We start from the raw sequence: 13,929 nt of genomic DNA, 5'->3' as shown, positions 1-13,929 counted from the left end.
AAAATGCTTTTGAAGGCGCAGAGTCTATTTTCCCAACAAAGGTGCACAGGAAGCCCTGGTATGTAAGTCAGATGCGAGTGCAGCCCAGGGTCCTGAGCCCGCCAGGGCCCCCATGGGACCCGGCCTCCTGGGGGCTGTGCCAGGGCCTGGTGCAGGGCCCCTTGCCCTTAGCCACCTCGTGCTGCTGTGCCCCAAGGTCTGGGCCCTGAGCACCAGCTGGCGCCTGCTGTCCTGTCACTGGGTGCTGTGGCTGGGTGGCCCTGCAGAGCTTTGCCTGCACCTCAGGTCAGATGGGACACAAATACACAGTGGCCTGTGTTCCTTCCATCAGTGTTGCTCTCAGAAGGGAGGGTGTCAGAGGTGCCAGAAAGCCTGGAGGCAGGACCTTCAGTTTTCTGGCATTTTCCAGAGATTAGGGAGGGTCAGTGCGCTCTGGCCAGAGACAGGTAGGCGGAGGCACAAAGAGTCTCCGGGCTGGTTTGACCTCAAACACCGGGGGCAGCAGGGGTGCGGGGAGCAGGGGCCCTCGGGTGCCAAGCTGGCCACAGAGTCCTAGGATCTCTATCCCAGCCCGGCCACTACCTGAGTCCTCACCCAGGACTGCTGGTCACAGGACCTGCCCCCCAAACAGCACAGCCAGGACCCCAGCTCAGCATGCCCCCTCCACTTCCAAGACACTGGCCTTACCTTCCGGGCTGAGGCAGCTCTGAGGGAGGGCGTCTGCTCAGGAAAAGGCCTGCACTGCGCACCAGCCCAGGCTCACGTGTGGGGGGGGTCACCTCTCATCAGCCAGAGCAGTGACAACACATATTAACCCTTAAAGTTCCCTTGACGTCAGATGCAAATAGGTGCTGCTGGGAGCAAATACCCACATCGGACATCAAAGAGCCCAGGTGGGCAGTGACCACCGACCCAGGGACAGACGGCCACTGAGGGTGAGGCAAACGGGTGGGCGCGGGACTCGCGCTGACTCTCCTCTAAGTGCCAAGTCCCCTGGGCTGGGGGAGCACAGCGTCCCCTGGGCCCTGAGCCAGGCTGGGCATCTGGGCCTTCCTGGCATGGGGTGCGATTTGGGAGGGGCTAAGGGGAGCCCTGAGGTGGGAGGGAGGGAAGCCTTTCCCGAGGTCAGATTGCCGTGCGCAGCCAGCCAGCCAGACAGAGCTCTGAACCCCTAGGGTTGCCCAGAAAGGTGCCATTCAGAGGCAGCTGATTAGGATTTTCACCCTTATGAGCAGAATAAGATGGGAAAGTAAAACTGTCATCTGACCCAAACCATCATTGCTGATTTGGCTGGCTCGTCTCCCTACCAGAGAAGGTGGCCCTGGAGTCCCCTAGGGACCGCACCTCCACCAGACCTTGTCTGGGCCAGCAGCTGAGAAAAACCAGGGGTTCAGATAAATATTCAGGAAAACTCCAACTTGTGTCAGTTGAGCCTTTGGCCAGGCCATCGTAGGACCCCATGATGGCCAGAGCACAGCCAGGTGGGGGCTGCGGTCGAGTAGGTTGGTGTCAAAACAATGTACCCCCTTGCCCAGCCTCATGGGCACCCATGGAATCCCTTCTGGCTATTCTGGTAGGAACACAGCCTCAGGGCCCGTCCCTGGAGAAGCTGTGCCATCGGGGAATGGATGGCAGGCAGAACCGTGACCTCTATCAGCCTCTCCCAGAACCCGTCACACTGCTGATTGTGGGGAGGGGTCCCCAGGGTGGGGCTGGCCCAAGTCTACAGGGACGGGCACCCTGCCTTAGCTGTGATGGCAATGCCGGGGGCCCTGTGCCACAATGGGATCTTAGTGCCTGAGCCCACACTGGGCACTGGGACCCTGCAGGGCACGAGGGGACGCCCTGAGGGCAGTCAGCCGGCCACTGGCTTTGGCTGAGTGGAGGAAGTCACCTGTCTGGACTTTAGACCATGAGCGTCAAATGAGTCTTATGCCACCTACCTGAGGGCCGGTGTGAGTGAAGTGGGTTACACGCCAAAGCTCCTGCCCCCAGGCATCTGGTTGGTGCCTCCCTTCTACCCTGGCTAGACGCAGCACCAGCCTGGGAACTGGCACGGCCTCCCAGCCCCAAGCAGCAGGCGGCCCGTCTGCCACCCTGGGAGCAGCAGCCCCTCTGTAGCTACGAGCTGAGTCAAAATGCCAGCGCCTAAATATCGGGGCAAAGGACTCGTCTACTTCGCTGCCGGAGCAGGCGGTTCTCTGGACGGTCTCATTCAAGACACAAGACAGAAAACTACATGACCGGTGGCCCCGGGGCTACAGCCCATGTTGCCACCGAATTTTCAGCAGAAGACCAAGACAGAGGTGAAAACATAAAGAAGAAATGAACGAAGAAAAAGGAAGTGAGGCGGCCTCGCAGTGGGTCCGCGGTGGGTCCGCGGTGGGTCCGCGCGGGCGGCCAGGCTGCGCCCGGGCCTCAGGAGCCGTTACCTGGGTCCTGAGTTTGATCATGTCTGCTTCCATCTGCGAGTTGGACTCGCTGAGCTCCTTGATCTCCTCATCCAGCTGTTTGATTTCTTCGTCATTCTCAATACCTGCAACCACAAACGCGTGCGTTACAATACGGACCAGGAAGCACGACACTGACATTCGGCGTTTTCTTTCTTCTTTTTATACCTGGAACTGACTTTGCTGGGGAAACGTGCCCTTGAATTAAAAAAAAAACAGTCAAGTTTGTGCAGTCTTTTGTCCCCAAGCACCGCCCTCCTAATGACCGAACCCCGGAAAGACAAGGGGGTGCACAGACCCTGGCATTGACTCAGAGCCTGATGGCCGGGTGGGGCTGCACCTGACGCAGCCTATGAATAGGGTCCCCCGTGGAGGCCATCCCCTCCTCTCTCACTGCCTGTCTGTCTCTGTCTCTCTGTCACACGCACACGTGCCCAGAGGAGACTGGCAGGGTCGCCGTCCTCAGCACGCTCAGGTTTGGGGTAGGAACACTGCTAACAGACAGAACAGCACCTGAGTAGCAAGTGTTAAGGACTGTCCAGCTAAGTGACCGAGGGAGGGATGACGGGCGGTGACAGACTCCAGGTACGTGGCCACAGAGGGCTCCCGAGTAGTTCACATCTAACTGATAAAACATCCCATCTTCTGCAGTGATAGGTCGGTGACAAGAGTGGTGTGGGCTCTGGTGGGAGCCCCTCAGCTGCTGCACGGTGACCAACCTGTCCGGGTCGGGGGCATGACCAGCAGGGCCGGGGGGTCCCTGTGGCGGGCGGCACAGGCAGAACCGCTGTTTACAAGGCGCGGTTCAAGGTCGGTTCACTCGGCTGGTTGTGTCTGGTTCCTGGCAATGTCACACTGCCAGGGGCAGAAAGATCCAGAGCTTTCTAGTTCGGGGCATTTGGCCTCCACCACTGGGTGTGGTCGGGGGAGAAGAGCAGAAATCCTGCAGATGGGACAGTAGTCAATGGCCCAGGTACGGACTTGCCATTCCCATCGGCCACGTGGTACAACAGTGGCCCTTGCTCAAAACCAGTGGGAAACGCACGGGCCAGGACTCCAAGGGAGCTCTGGCGGCAGATGCGGTGGTCCGGTATCGCGGGCAGAGAGGCGTACACTCGGCCTGAGAGCAGAGGCATGAGACCACCCCAAAACACTGCAGAGGCCAGATGAAGAGCTCCTCCCCACCAAGTGTTGAAAAGACAACAGAGACAAAAAGAGGGGGTCAGTGGGTGTGGGTCTTAGTTGCTGCTTTTAGTGAAATGAAGATTTGAGGAGCAAGCAATCTTCCAGGAAAGAATCAGTTATGCGTCCCCCACGATGGTGCTTTTTCTCGCCGAATCACTGGGCGCACCTGTGCTCCTGTTCCGTTCGGCTCCCGTTTGCTTGTCCTTCCTCTGAGTCGGCTGTCCCCACGATTCAGTCTGAGGTGGCAAAGCTTTCGGACGAGCCCGTCTGCAGCACTGATCAGGCTTCTCCCTCCTGCCTCGGCTGCCCCCCAGAGGGACCCGGGGACCCCTAACTGGGAGCATGGGTTTCGCTTCCCTGACCCCAGACCAACCCCTTAGGTCCTCAAGGCGCGTCCTGCCAGCACTTTGAGGGCCTCAGAACATGAGCAACGACTCCCCGTCTTATCAAGCAACTCCCGGGGTGTAATAAAAGTACGGCCGATGCCAAAGTTTACGCTTTCTCAGCTGTGGGTCATTATCTGTTTTCCCCTTCTGTGTATGTGACCGGACCTCTATGGCAACCTTTCACAATGAGGAATGAGGACCAACTGAGGTCACGTACCTGACACGTGGCACACAGGACATCTCAACGGGGAAGTGACCATGCCATTATTCTCGGCAGAAATGCCAGTACGCCTCAAGATAAGAACACCCAGCACATAGCTGAATTATGAATCAATTTATCCTAACAAGGACCCACTACTACATGTCTTTAAATTGCAAGAGTCCAAACACACTGGGGCATCTTGTGTGTAAACTGAGGCCCGTGGCACTCGAACACTCGTAGCGCCTGGTTTCCCGGGGTTGTGAGGGCGGATTTCCAAGTGCTTGAGTCTGCACCCCAAGCCGTCCTTAGGGAACCATCCAGCGCGGACCCCAGAGCTCACTGATCAGGCTCTGAGAACTCAGCTCTAACAACCGAGCCCCCAATAGGCCTGCCGCTCCCAGCCAGGAGGCCACTCGCCAGGGTGCAGGCCTGGCCCGAAAGAGGAGCAGCAGCGCCCCCTCAGTGAGCCCGCCCTCCCCTCAGCTTCCTGTCTCCTCTGATAATAACGGGGAGAGAAGGTGTTGCTTCCCTCTCTCCTCAAGGCTTTGCAAAAAATAAATAAAAGTGAAGCCCTGGCAGCGATACCGACAGGTGTGGGGTGAGCTTCTGCAGAGGGTTCTGGAAGCAAGACCAGCATCACGTCGTGTCGCATGGCTGCTTAACTGTATGGGAGTGTTCTGTGCATAAAGAAAGTAATGACAATCTTGTGGGGGACGACATGGCAGCAGAGTCTTCTCTGAACTTAAAAGAAAAGAGAGAGAGAGAAAGGAAAAGGATTTTGAAGCCAGAAGGGAGCTTCAAAGACTTGGCCTCGCTCTTCCTATTCAGAGAGATGCACGAGAGAACGACCGGGCTCCCAGGCAGGGAGCTGCCTGGCCCGAGTCAGCTCGGGAACTAACGGTGGCCTCCTTGAGGTCTCAGTGCCCTGTCCCTTGGATACATGTGTCACATGTGAAGGTGTACAGGGGACTTCGGGTGACGTTTTACACTCAGGATTTTCAAGAAAGAGAGGGAGACTGTCCTGTCCACAGGCATAGGTGGGGCACCGTCCAAACTGGGCCTTGGTCTTTAGAAGGAGGGCACAGTTGCAGAGGGGGCCATAGGGCCGCATGTCTGCACTCTGGACAGCAGCGGTCTTGCCCAACTCAGCCATACGGACACCCCTGCAGTGCAGCCTCTTGCCAGAAGGAGATCCTGTGGGGTGAGCAGGGACGCCTCTGGTCTCGGCACAAACGGCATCTGGACAGCGCTCCTGCAGCCGGTCTTGGGCCTGGTGGGCCTGGTGTGGCCTTCAGCTGCCTGCTCTCCAGGTGACCTGGGGCTTCCAGTGTTCCCATCTGGGGACATGCGTGTGAGAGAACAGCAGAAAGAAACAGAATCATGCACTGTTCAGACGCAGAGAAATGGGCGGATGGCAACAGTTGGGGGCCACCCCTGCTGACCGGGGCAGTGCCCGGGGTCCCGCCGGGGAAGGCTGGGTGCTGTGCCTGCAGTGAAAGGTCTGTGTCACGGACTGCTTGTTTCCGCCTTGCCAAGACCGCACTGGTTCTCCTGGGCCTGGCAGGCAGGGTGGGAGGACTGGATCCTGCTGCCCTCGGACAGCAAGACCGCATTTTGACGCTGACAGATGCCAGCTCAGCGAACTTCCGCTCAGCCAGCAGCCCCGCGGGGTGAGCGGCACCCCTCTGGTCGCAGACGCCCTCTCTCTGTCTCCTTCCGCTCCTCCTTTCGCCCACTTACTTCCTTCGTCAGTGGGTCACAGGCTGACACAAGCTCACATCGATTGGCCTACAGAGTTTTGCTTTCAAACCAGCGTTGTTTTTGGGGGTGAAATGTCAGGCTAAACATGTTGGAAAGAGTTTGTAAATGGTGTTTTCTTTCCAGCAGGGAACCTGGCCCTCGATAGTGAGAGAGAAGTGACACTGGTGATCCTCACACTCGCCCCTGGGACTGCAGGCACCAGGGCAAGAGTCTGAGGGCGTCTGGAAGGCACAGCCCGGTCTGATGAGTGTTCAGCTCTCTAGCCCCCACTGGTGTTGAATAGACATGGAGGTGGCATGCTGGGCTCCCGGATCCAAGCCCTCCAGATGGCAGCACCGTGAGCCTGGCTGTCTCCCTGGCAGGTGACCGGCCACACACACACGCTGAGCGTTCCACCGAGTCAGTGGCAGGCTGAGTCCCTCATGCTGTCCTCAAAGCAAGGTGCAGCGGCCGGTGGAAGGCTGGGGACCGTGGCCCTGGCCCACACGGCTCCACGAGGGGCCCTCGGGTCCTGGGGCATGTTGCTGGACCCACGCGGAGGGGTGGCCACCGACGGCCCCAGCGCAGCAGTGCTAGCGGGCAGGCCCAAGCTACCTTCAGCCCGGGACTGACCCCTGCCTGGGCCTCACGGCTCAGTGATTCGTCCTCTGCTCGGTCCTCGTGACAGCCGCCCCAGGGCTGACAAGGACGCCCCAACTTCTGCTGTCAGAGGTTCCACTCGGCCTCCTTGTTCTCGGAGCGGTGTTCTCAGACGTCACCACCAAGCGCGAGTCAGCTGACACTGACCAGTGCTGGGGCAGCACAGGGTTAGGGGGCCACGAGCCACCAACACATCGCCTGGTTTGGGTGTGTTTCTGTTTAAAGACACCTTAATTAGTGTGTACTGTTGAACATAAATGTTAATGTCACAGCGACAGCACGTGACAGCCTGGACGGTCACCTAGTGATGGCTTTTCTCAGTGAGGTCATCAAGGCCTCTTGCACTCAGGGTCTGGACAGCCCCTGGGAGGAGACCTTTTAAACTGAGAAATCACAACACAAAGGGACAAAAGTTCAAAAACACGGCACCAAAGGACCACATCGAAGGACCCTGTTCACAGGACGAGCTGCAGAAGAAGGCAGGGTGTCACCTGTCCCACCTCGGCCGGGAAAGCGCCTCTGGCAAGACTCACACTTTGCTCTGCGCTTGTTTGTGAGGGGCCGTGAACACTCCAGACTGTTGATTTGGGGTCACAAATAAATTTTAGCAAGTATGCCACCTCACAAATATGGAATCTGCGAGCTGTCCCTAGGGCTGCTGCTGTCCCCTCCTGCCACCTGTCCACACCCCTGTGTGGTAGCGGCACTCAGAAGGAAATGGACCTGCACATGAGTTCGAGATGCTCAGGCAGCTGCGAGTGAGGGCAGAGCCGGGGGTACATCTTGGCTGCGTGTGCCTGAGGGGCCGGGGGCTCTGGAGCAAAACCTGGGGCCTGGGTGCGGGGACCGCTGCCTACGACTCTGCCTTGTGACCAGGTTGGACGTAAAGCCGAGGACACTTTGGGGAAGACCACAGCCCAGGACGGCTGGCTCGTGGCAAGGCCTAGACTGGTTCCACCTGGCTGTCGCAGGACAGTGGCCCTTGGCTGTGCCGGCCTGAGCCGGGGGACACGGGTGGCATTACCGTTGCTGGCCCGCTGCCGGATGGTCAGCATCTGCTCTCCGGACAGCTTTGCCTTCTTCATGGCTGACGTGGCGCGCGGACAGCCCGACAAGCTGGGGACAAGAAGACAGGAGATGGCGTTAGTCATGGGTCTCAAAGCCCCAGGGAGACCGCTCATGAGTCAGGTAGTCACTGGGTCACCTCCTGAGGCTGTGTGCGGCCGACAGGCTGTCCGCAAAGGGGAAGGAAGCAGACCGCTACACGCATCTGTGGGCTCAGTGACACGTGTGGCACCAGTGCAGGGGTACCTGGTGGCTGAGATCCGGGCAGCTGGGGTGCTCGGGCGGGAGGGTGACTCGTCCGTCATGTCTGCCTGGGGGCTGCTTGGGTTTTCACGGAATAACTATTCCTTTAAAAACTTCCTTATAATGGGAAGTGTGAAACTTACAAAGGGTTGAATTTAAACTTAATTTGAAACATAGAAAAGTAAAGAGAGCAGAGCGAGGAGCTCACCACCCACATGCCCCCCGCTGCCCAGATTATTCTGGAGTGAACACAGCCACTCCACATTCTGTCACCTAAATGCTTCAAGCCAGTCACACGTGGGGCTTGTCCCACTCACTTTGCAGTGACCTGGGCGACGGGTCTGACCACGGCCTTCAGAGGGCGGCTCCCAGCCCTCCTGCCCGTCCCTTCACGCTGTGCGCCCCGGGCACCTTCGACGGAGCCCAGGCCCGCCCATCGGAGGCTCACCCTCAGCCCCCACCCCTCACCCTGGCTATGGTCCAGAGTGAGCACACGGAGGCCAGGGCCCAGCTGGCACCACACAGCGGGTGACGTGAGGCTGCGTGTGTGTGTACTAGTGTGTGCATTACACCGAGAGACACTGCGTGGCCTGTTAGGGGCTTATTTACATCCACACGGACTCACACAGTATTAGCAGGGGCTGCCTCGTGTCTACATTAATAAGTGAGGCTTTCCACATCTTTCTCCCGTTTCCTGACAGAGATGATAGCTTGGATGTAGTTGTTCTGGGGAAAACATCCTGGTACGACCACTATTTCCACTGCTGCTCGCAGCTCGCACTGAGGACCCAGCCGCGGTCTGATGCGATGTTTGTGTGACGTGTCTATTCCTGCAGTAGCCCGTCCACGGGACACTGATGTCACTGGGTTTGTGGCTTTCCCCAGAACCTTTGCTAATTGTGTTTCTAGGCTCGAAGCAGAAAGGGGCAATGGGGTTTTGGCTCCGAGGGTGTCACCAGCCCCAGCCTTCCCCGTTCCTGAGGTCAACCCCAGGAAACACCAGAAGCAGAGGCCCTTGGGACCACGATGGCTCCACGGGATGGGGCTGAGGGAGCAGGAAAGCACTGGGGGGCCGCAGGAGTAGAGTCATTTCCTGAGGGGGCTCCATGCTGTGGCCCCAAGGCCTGCCTCTCCCTCAGGGCTGTGTGTCTGGTGACCAGCCTCAGGGGTGTTTCCTGAGTAAACTTGTTCCCAGACCTGTCTGTCACCCTTCTCACTGTCACCAGTGACCTGTGATTGTCCCTAGCTGGGTCCCTGTGCCTAGGCCTGGTTGTTGCCCAGCTCACCAGGACAGCTAAGCGGCTCCGCCAGGCTTCTCTCTGATGTGGCCGCCGCTCCTGGAGACCGTGCGAGAAGGCCTGAGGCGCGACCTAACAGCCCCCTCTGCAGAGCTCAGCTCCCACTGGGTTCTCTGTCTGCAGCCCTGGGGATGGCTGTGTGTGTGGCTGACTTGTGTGTGTGGCTCTTTGCGCCCGGCCACGCCCGCCCAGCTGACCTCCCTCTCTTCTTTCAGAGCTCGCCACAAAGCAGGGCCAGTGCACCCGGAGCCCATGCCACCCCAGCCCAGCCCGTCACCCGTCCTTCCTCTCAGGCACAGGCTCTGGGGAGGGCCTGTCGCTTGGCCTGGGCTACTTCGCATCCTTAGCTCTCTCTCCTGGTTTCTACTCAGCAGGCAGCCATCCACAAGGCCTGTCCTCAGAGGTCCGCACGTCTGGATGTCCCAGACCGGTGCAGAGGGGCTGTCCCACACACTAGGGTCTCCCACCCCGAATCCTCCTGCCTGAAAACGGATGGGTCAGAACCCAGTTACAGAGCAGCGCATGAGCGGAAAGTAATGAAGAGGGATATGCAAAAACCCTCAAAGCCAGAAAGCGGCTCTGCGTTTCCAGGGCAACTCCACGGGGGCTCCCACACGGGGCTGCACTAGGGACACCTGGAAACTGCAAGAGCCACCGAGACCCACTCTGTGGTTCAGAACCAGACCTCAGTCTCATGGTGATTCTCTTAGTCTTCAGTTACTAAAAACTGCCAGCTGGGGATGACAAAATAACGGTGTCATCTCTGGCAAGAGAACTTCAGCTCCAGCTGGGAACTAAATTAGGAGACAAAGACCCACAGAAGGATGCGTTTTGTGCAAACACATCCACACTCAGCCCCCATTCCGATCCGCTGACTGCATCAACGTGGGTCACATTTGGAAGTATCCTGCCGCAGGCCTGGCCACACCTCCGCGGGTGGCGGGAGTCCCGTGCGGGCGCAGTGCCACCTGGTGGTGCCTGGCACCCACCGCCCTTCGCAGTGGCCTAGGGGCTCCTGGGTCCCAGCTGGCCCAGCATCTCCGGGAAAAGTCCCCACGAGACTCCTGCCAGCCAGTTGACCCCCGCAGTGGTCGCTGCAGTGGGCGTGGACTTGGGACATCCCGGAATCTTGGGTCGTTCTGTTCCAGGCAGCAAATAGTTAACCGTCCCTGCCCCGCCCGCCCTCCCTCCCTGGGGCCCCAGACGTCTGGCACTGGCGCCAGCACCATGCATTCCAGGCAGGACTCCAGGCACACGCTGTGGAAAGCTGCAGGGGACGGGGAGGCCCGGGTTTTTTTTTTTTTTATCAGGATACTGGCCCAAAGGGGACTTCCTTCAGGAGAACATCACAGCTGAAAGTGGCTAAGAAGTCAGCGTTTCCAGGGGGGGTGTGGTTAGAGAGCCCGTGGGCCTGGGTGAGTTCCATTGGGTGGAAGTTAAGTATGTGACAGCCATTGGGCGTGTGTTGTCCAGAGATTTGTTCCTGCCCAGATTGGCTGGGAGACAGAATTTAGGAACAAAGAGCTTGGATAAGAAGGATTCAGGAAAGGTCCTGTGTGTGCCTCAGTTGCCCTGCCAGGAAATACACTCCCTGGTACAGCTTCCTTTACACCAATTTTTGCTGTCATGATACTGAAACCGAAGGTCATACGATTTGATTAAATTTAGCTTTAAATCTTAGCTATAGAAATCATGGCTCTGTCTACACCCCTCAGAGACCCAGGCTTTCCCCTGATAACCAGTAACCCCGGGGAGCAGACGACGGGTGAGACCTCTGGCAGGCTAACCATCTTACCTAAGTTATGTTTCAGCTCAGAGCCCTAAGGTGGAATGACCCCCTGGCTACTGTCCCATGAGACCAGACAGAGGGATGCCTGAAAAGACCTCAGAACCGTCCTCAAGACCTGAAGAGACGACTCGTTACCCTCACCTCACCTCCGACCAATCAGCTCCCAGCACGACCCCGAACCCCTAACCCACGGTGTCCTGTGACTTTGCCCCATAGAATCTGTCACCTACAGGCCATGCGGGAGCCAGGTCTCTGAGCGCCAGCTCTCCTGTGTCTCCGGGCTTGGTGCCGTTTCCCTAAATAAACCTCTACTTTCTTTGCTGCAAACCCTTGTCTGTGTCTCGTTTGACTCTGATGAGCGCGGGCTGATGAGCCCCCTGAGTTTGCTCACAGCACATTACTTATTGGGCTACTCTTTCACCGTTGCCACTGCAGCGATCTTCTTAGGTCACTTATGTGACACGTGATAACACTCCGTGCGTGGCACATACAGTCACTACTAACAGCATTACTCCACTCCCCGGGCAAGGAGGGGCTGTGGGCTCCAGCATACGCACCTGGGAGGGGCCACTATCATTCAGGTCACTAGGACCCCGTTTGCCCAATTACTGTTGAACTCAGGGCACTCAGTGCAGGAGGGAGGGCAGGACTGAGCCAGACAACCTACAGAAATGGCTCTGCAAAGCCTCTCCTCAGGCTTTCTTCCCTAACAGTGTTTGGCAGTCACTACCGAATAGCAGAAGCTCCCAAATTGGTCTTCTGGGCGACTGCCAGCCCTCTTAGGCTGTTGGAGGGAAAAGCCCCTCACCCACTGAGAGCCCAACAGGGTCTTCTGTCTATGGAAATGAGGCAAGGCTGGTCCTCGGGGCCCCTCGGGAAGGTGGCCACCCTGGCAGGAGGGCATGGGGTGCCAAGCAGTCAGCTGTCCCACCTGCACCCAGGTGGTGAGCCCAAGGCGGCGTCTCCCATTGGTTCTGTTTCCCTGGGGAATCTTGACTGAAGCCCACCATTTCATTATTGCTCTGGTTACTCAGTGATGGTTCTCAAAATTCTCAGCGTGTGCCCTGGGACTTTCCCTGTATTCTTTCTTTGAGCATTTTCTTTCTTTCATTTTCTCTTATGTTTTCAGAAATTCCTATTTGTTGGTTATGAAACGTCATAAATTATTTTTTATATTTTTTTATTTAAATAATTATCTTTTTTCTGATCTCTTTATAATTTAAGGGAGATTTCCTCAATCTTATATTCTAACTTTCTAGTTGAACTTTTAATTTCAGTTATTTTCTTTAAAAGAGATATTTCTTGTTCTCTGAATGCTTCTTGGATTCTGAATATCATAAAGGATAATATTCTTTTTATTCTTCTCTTGTCTGATGACAAATTATAGTGTGTTTTTTTTTTAAACATTTCTCTTTTTTCCAGAAATGTCTCTACTTTCTCCTCTTCTTCCTCAGTGGCAAAATCCCCAGTGTGAGTGTGGCCCCAGGTGGCTGTGGCTTGGGCGAGCTGTGGCTGGGCTACACCCTCCAGGAAACAGAAGCAGAAGTACTGCCAACTTCCAAGTGCAGTGTCCTTAGAGGCAGCGTCTGGTCATGAGGGACCACAGAGACCCTGCGATGGGAGCTCCAAGTGCCAGACGGGGGGCAGTGCGACCACAGAGGGGTTATCCGGTGGTCAGGAGCCTGGGCAGCCATTCACCTTGTGTTCACGTGATAGAGAACTCCTGCCTTGTTACTGACAACTGTAACTAACAGACGGTAAGGAAACGATGGCTCTTTTCGTCTGTCATTTGCTGTCTCTCAGGAAGATCAGAGCTAAATTTGGTGTTAATCGTTGCTGTGGGTTGATTGTGTGCCCCCCAAAAGGTATGTTGGCATCCTAACTTCCAGAACCTTATTTTGAAATAGGGCCTTTGCAGATGTGAGCAAGTCAGATGAGGTCATACTGGCTAACGCTGAACCCTAATCCCATGACTGGTGTCCTGCTAGGAAGAAGGGAGTTTGGTCACAGACACAGGAGCAGGAGGCAGAGACTGGAGTGAAATGTCCTCCAGCCCAGGGACACTTTGGATTTCTGAGTACCACCAGAAGCTGGAGAGGCAAGGGGGGCCCTCTCCTAGAGCCTTCAGAGGGGCCCACCTGCCTGTGTCCTGATTTCAGACTTCCGGTCTGAGGGTGTATTTATAGGTTTGAAGCCATCATGGCTGTGGCAATGTGCTGGGACAGCTAAGGGAGTTGGGGGAGTCACATTTGGTATCTAATCATGGGCTCCTAGCCAGATGTTTTCCCAGGAGATTTCTCTTACGTTTTAGATATGTGAACATAACTGTTCTGGGAATAGGAGCTTTTACTATGAGTTGGGTCAACTGCAGTGAGGTGTGGAAGACACAGGTTACAATGGAAGAGCCTATGGTGCTGGGATTCAGGTGGCAACTGCGCCACAGCGACAGGGACCCCAGGGAGCCTGGGGAGGCAGCTGGGCCCCACATCAAGCCTGCTTAGGCCTAGTTCCCGAGGAAGCCCCAGACAGGTGCCGAGGCGGCTGTAGAGAACTCTGAGAGGCTGAGGACAGGCCGGCCCAGAGGAAAACAGAGGGTGCATGGGGCTTCCAACGGGCAAACAGTGGGTTTGGGGTATCAGACCTGCAGCTAGAGGTGGCAGCCCCTAGTCTCAGCTGGCAGCTCACATTGAAACTTGTAGCAATTGAATCAAGTGACGTGAGCAAGTCAGCCCCTGTGCAGTCAGGGGAGAAAGAGGAGGTGGTGTGAATGAGCTTCAGAAGGAAAATCTCTGCAAAGCCCAGAGGGGCAGGGGGAGGGCACAGCACAGATGTGACCTTGAGCCTCTCACTTTCATGGCCCCTGGGGATTCGCACTTGAGACAGCTGCTGTTCCCCCCCCCCCGCCCCCTCC

General features: G+C 56.9%; 1 protein-coding gene across 16 annotated transcripts in view; it reads right to left on the bottom strand.

Moving 5' to 3' along the window:
- Positions 1–13,929, bottom strand: part of MYT1L (myelin transcription factor 1 like) — a 368,814-nt gene that overhangs the window by 5,089 nt on the left and 349,796 nt on the right. For all 16 annotated transcript variants that reach the window (XM_081068000.1, XM_081067996.1, XM_081067997.1 and 13 more), the window contains 2 exons: positions 7,648–7,739; positions 2,433–2,536 (listed from right to left, as the gene is read on the bottom strand). In XM_081068000.1, the coding sequence (XP_080924126.1) occupies positions 2,433–2,536; positions 7,648–7,739 (196 nt within the window). The remainder of the gene's footprint in view (positions 1–2,432; positions 2,537–7,647; positions 7,740–13,929) is intronic.

Source organism: Rhinolophus hipposideros, assembly GCF_964194185.1.
Source record: "Rhinolophus hipposideros genome assembly, chromosome: 12".
Classification (NCBI taxonomy): Eukaryota; Metazoa; Chordata; class Mammalia; order Chiroptera; family Rhinolophidae; genus Rhinolophus; species Rhinolophus hipposideros.
This window is presented reverse-complemented; position numbering and strand designations above follow the sequence as displayed.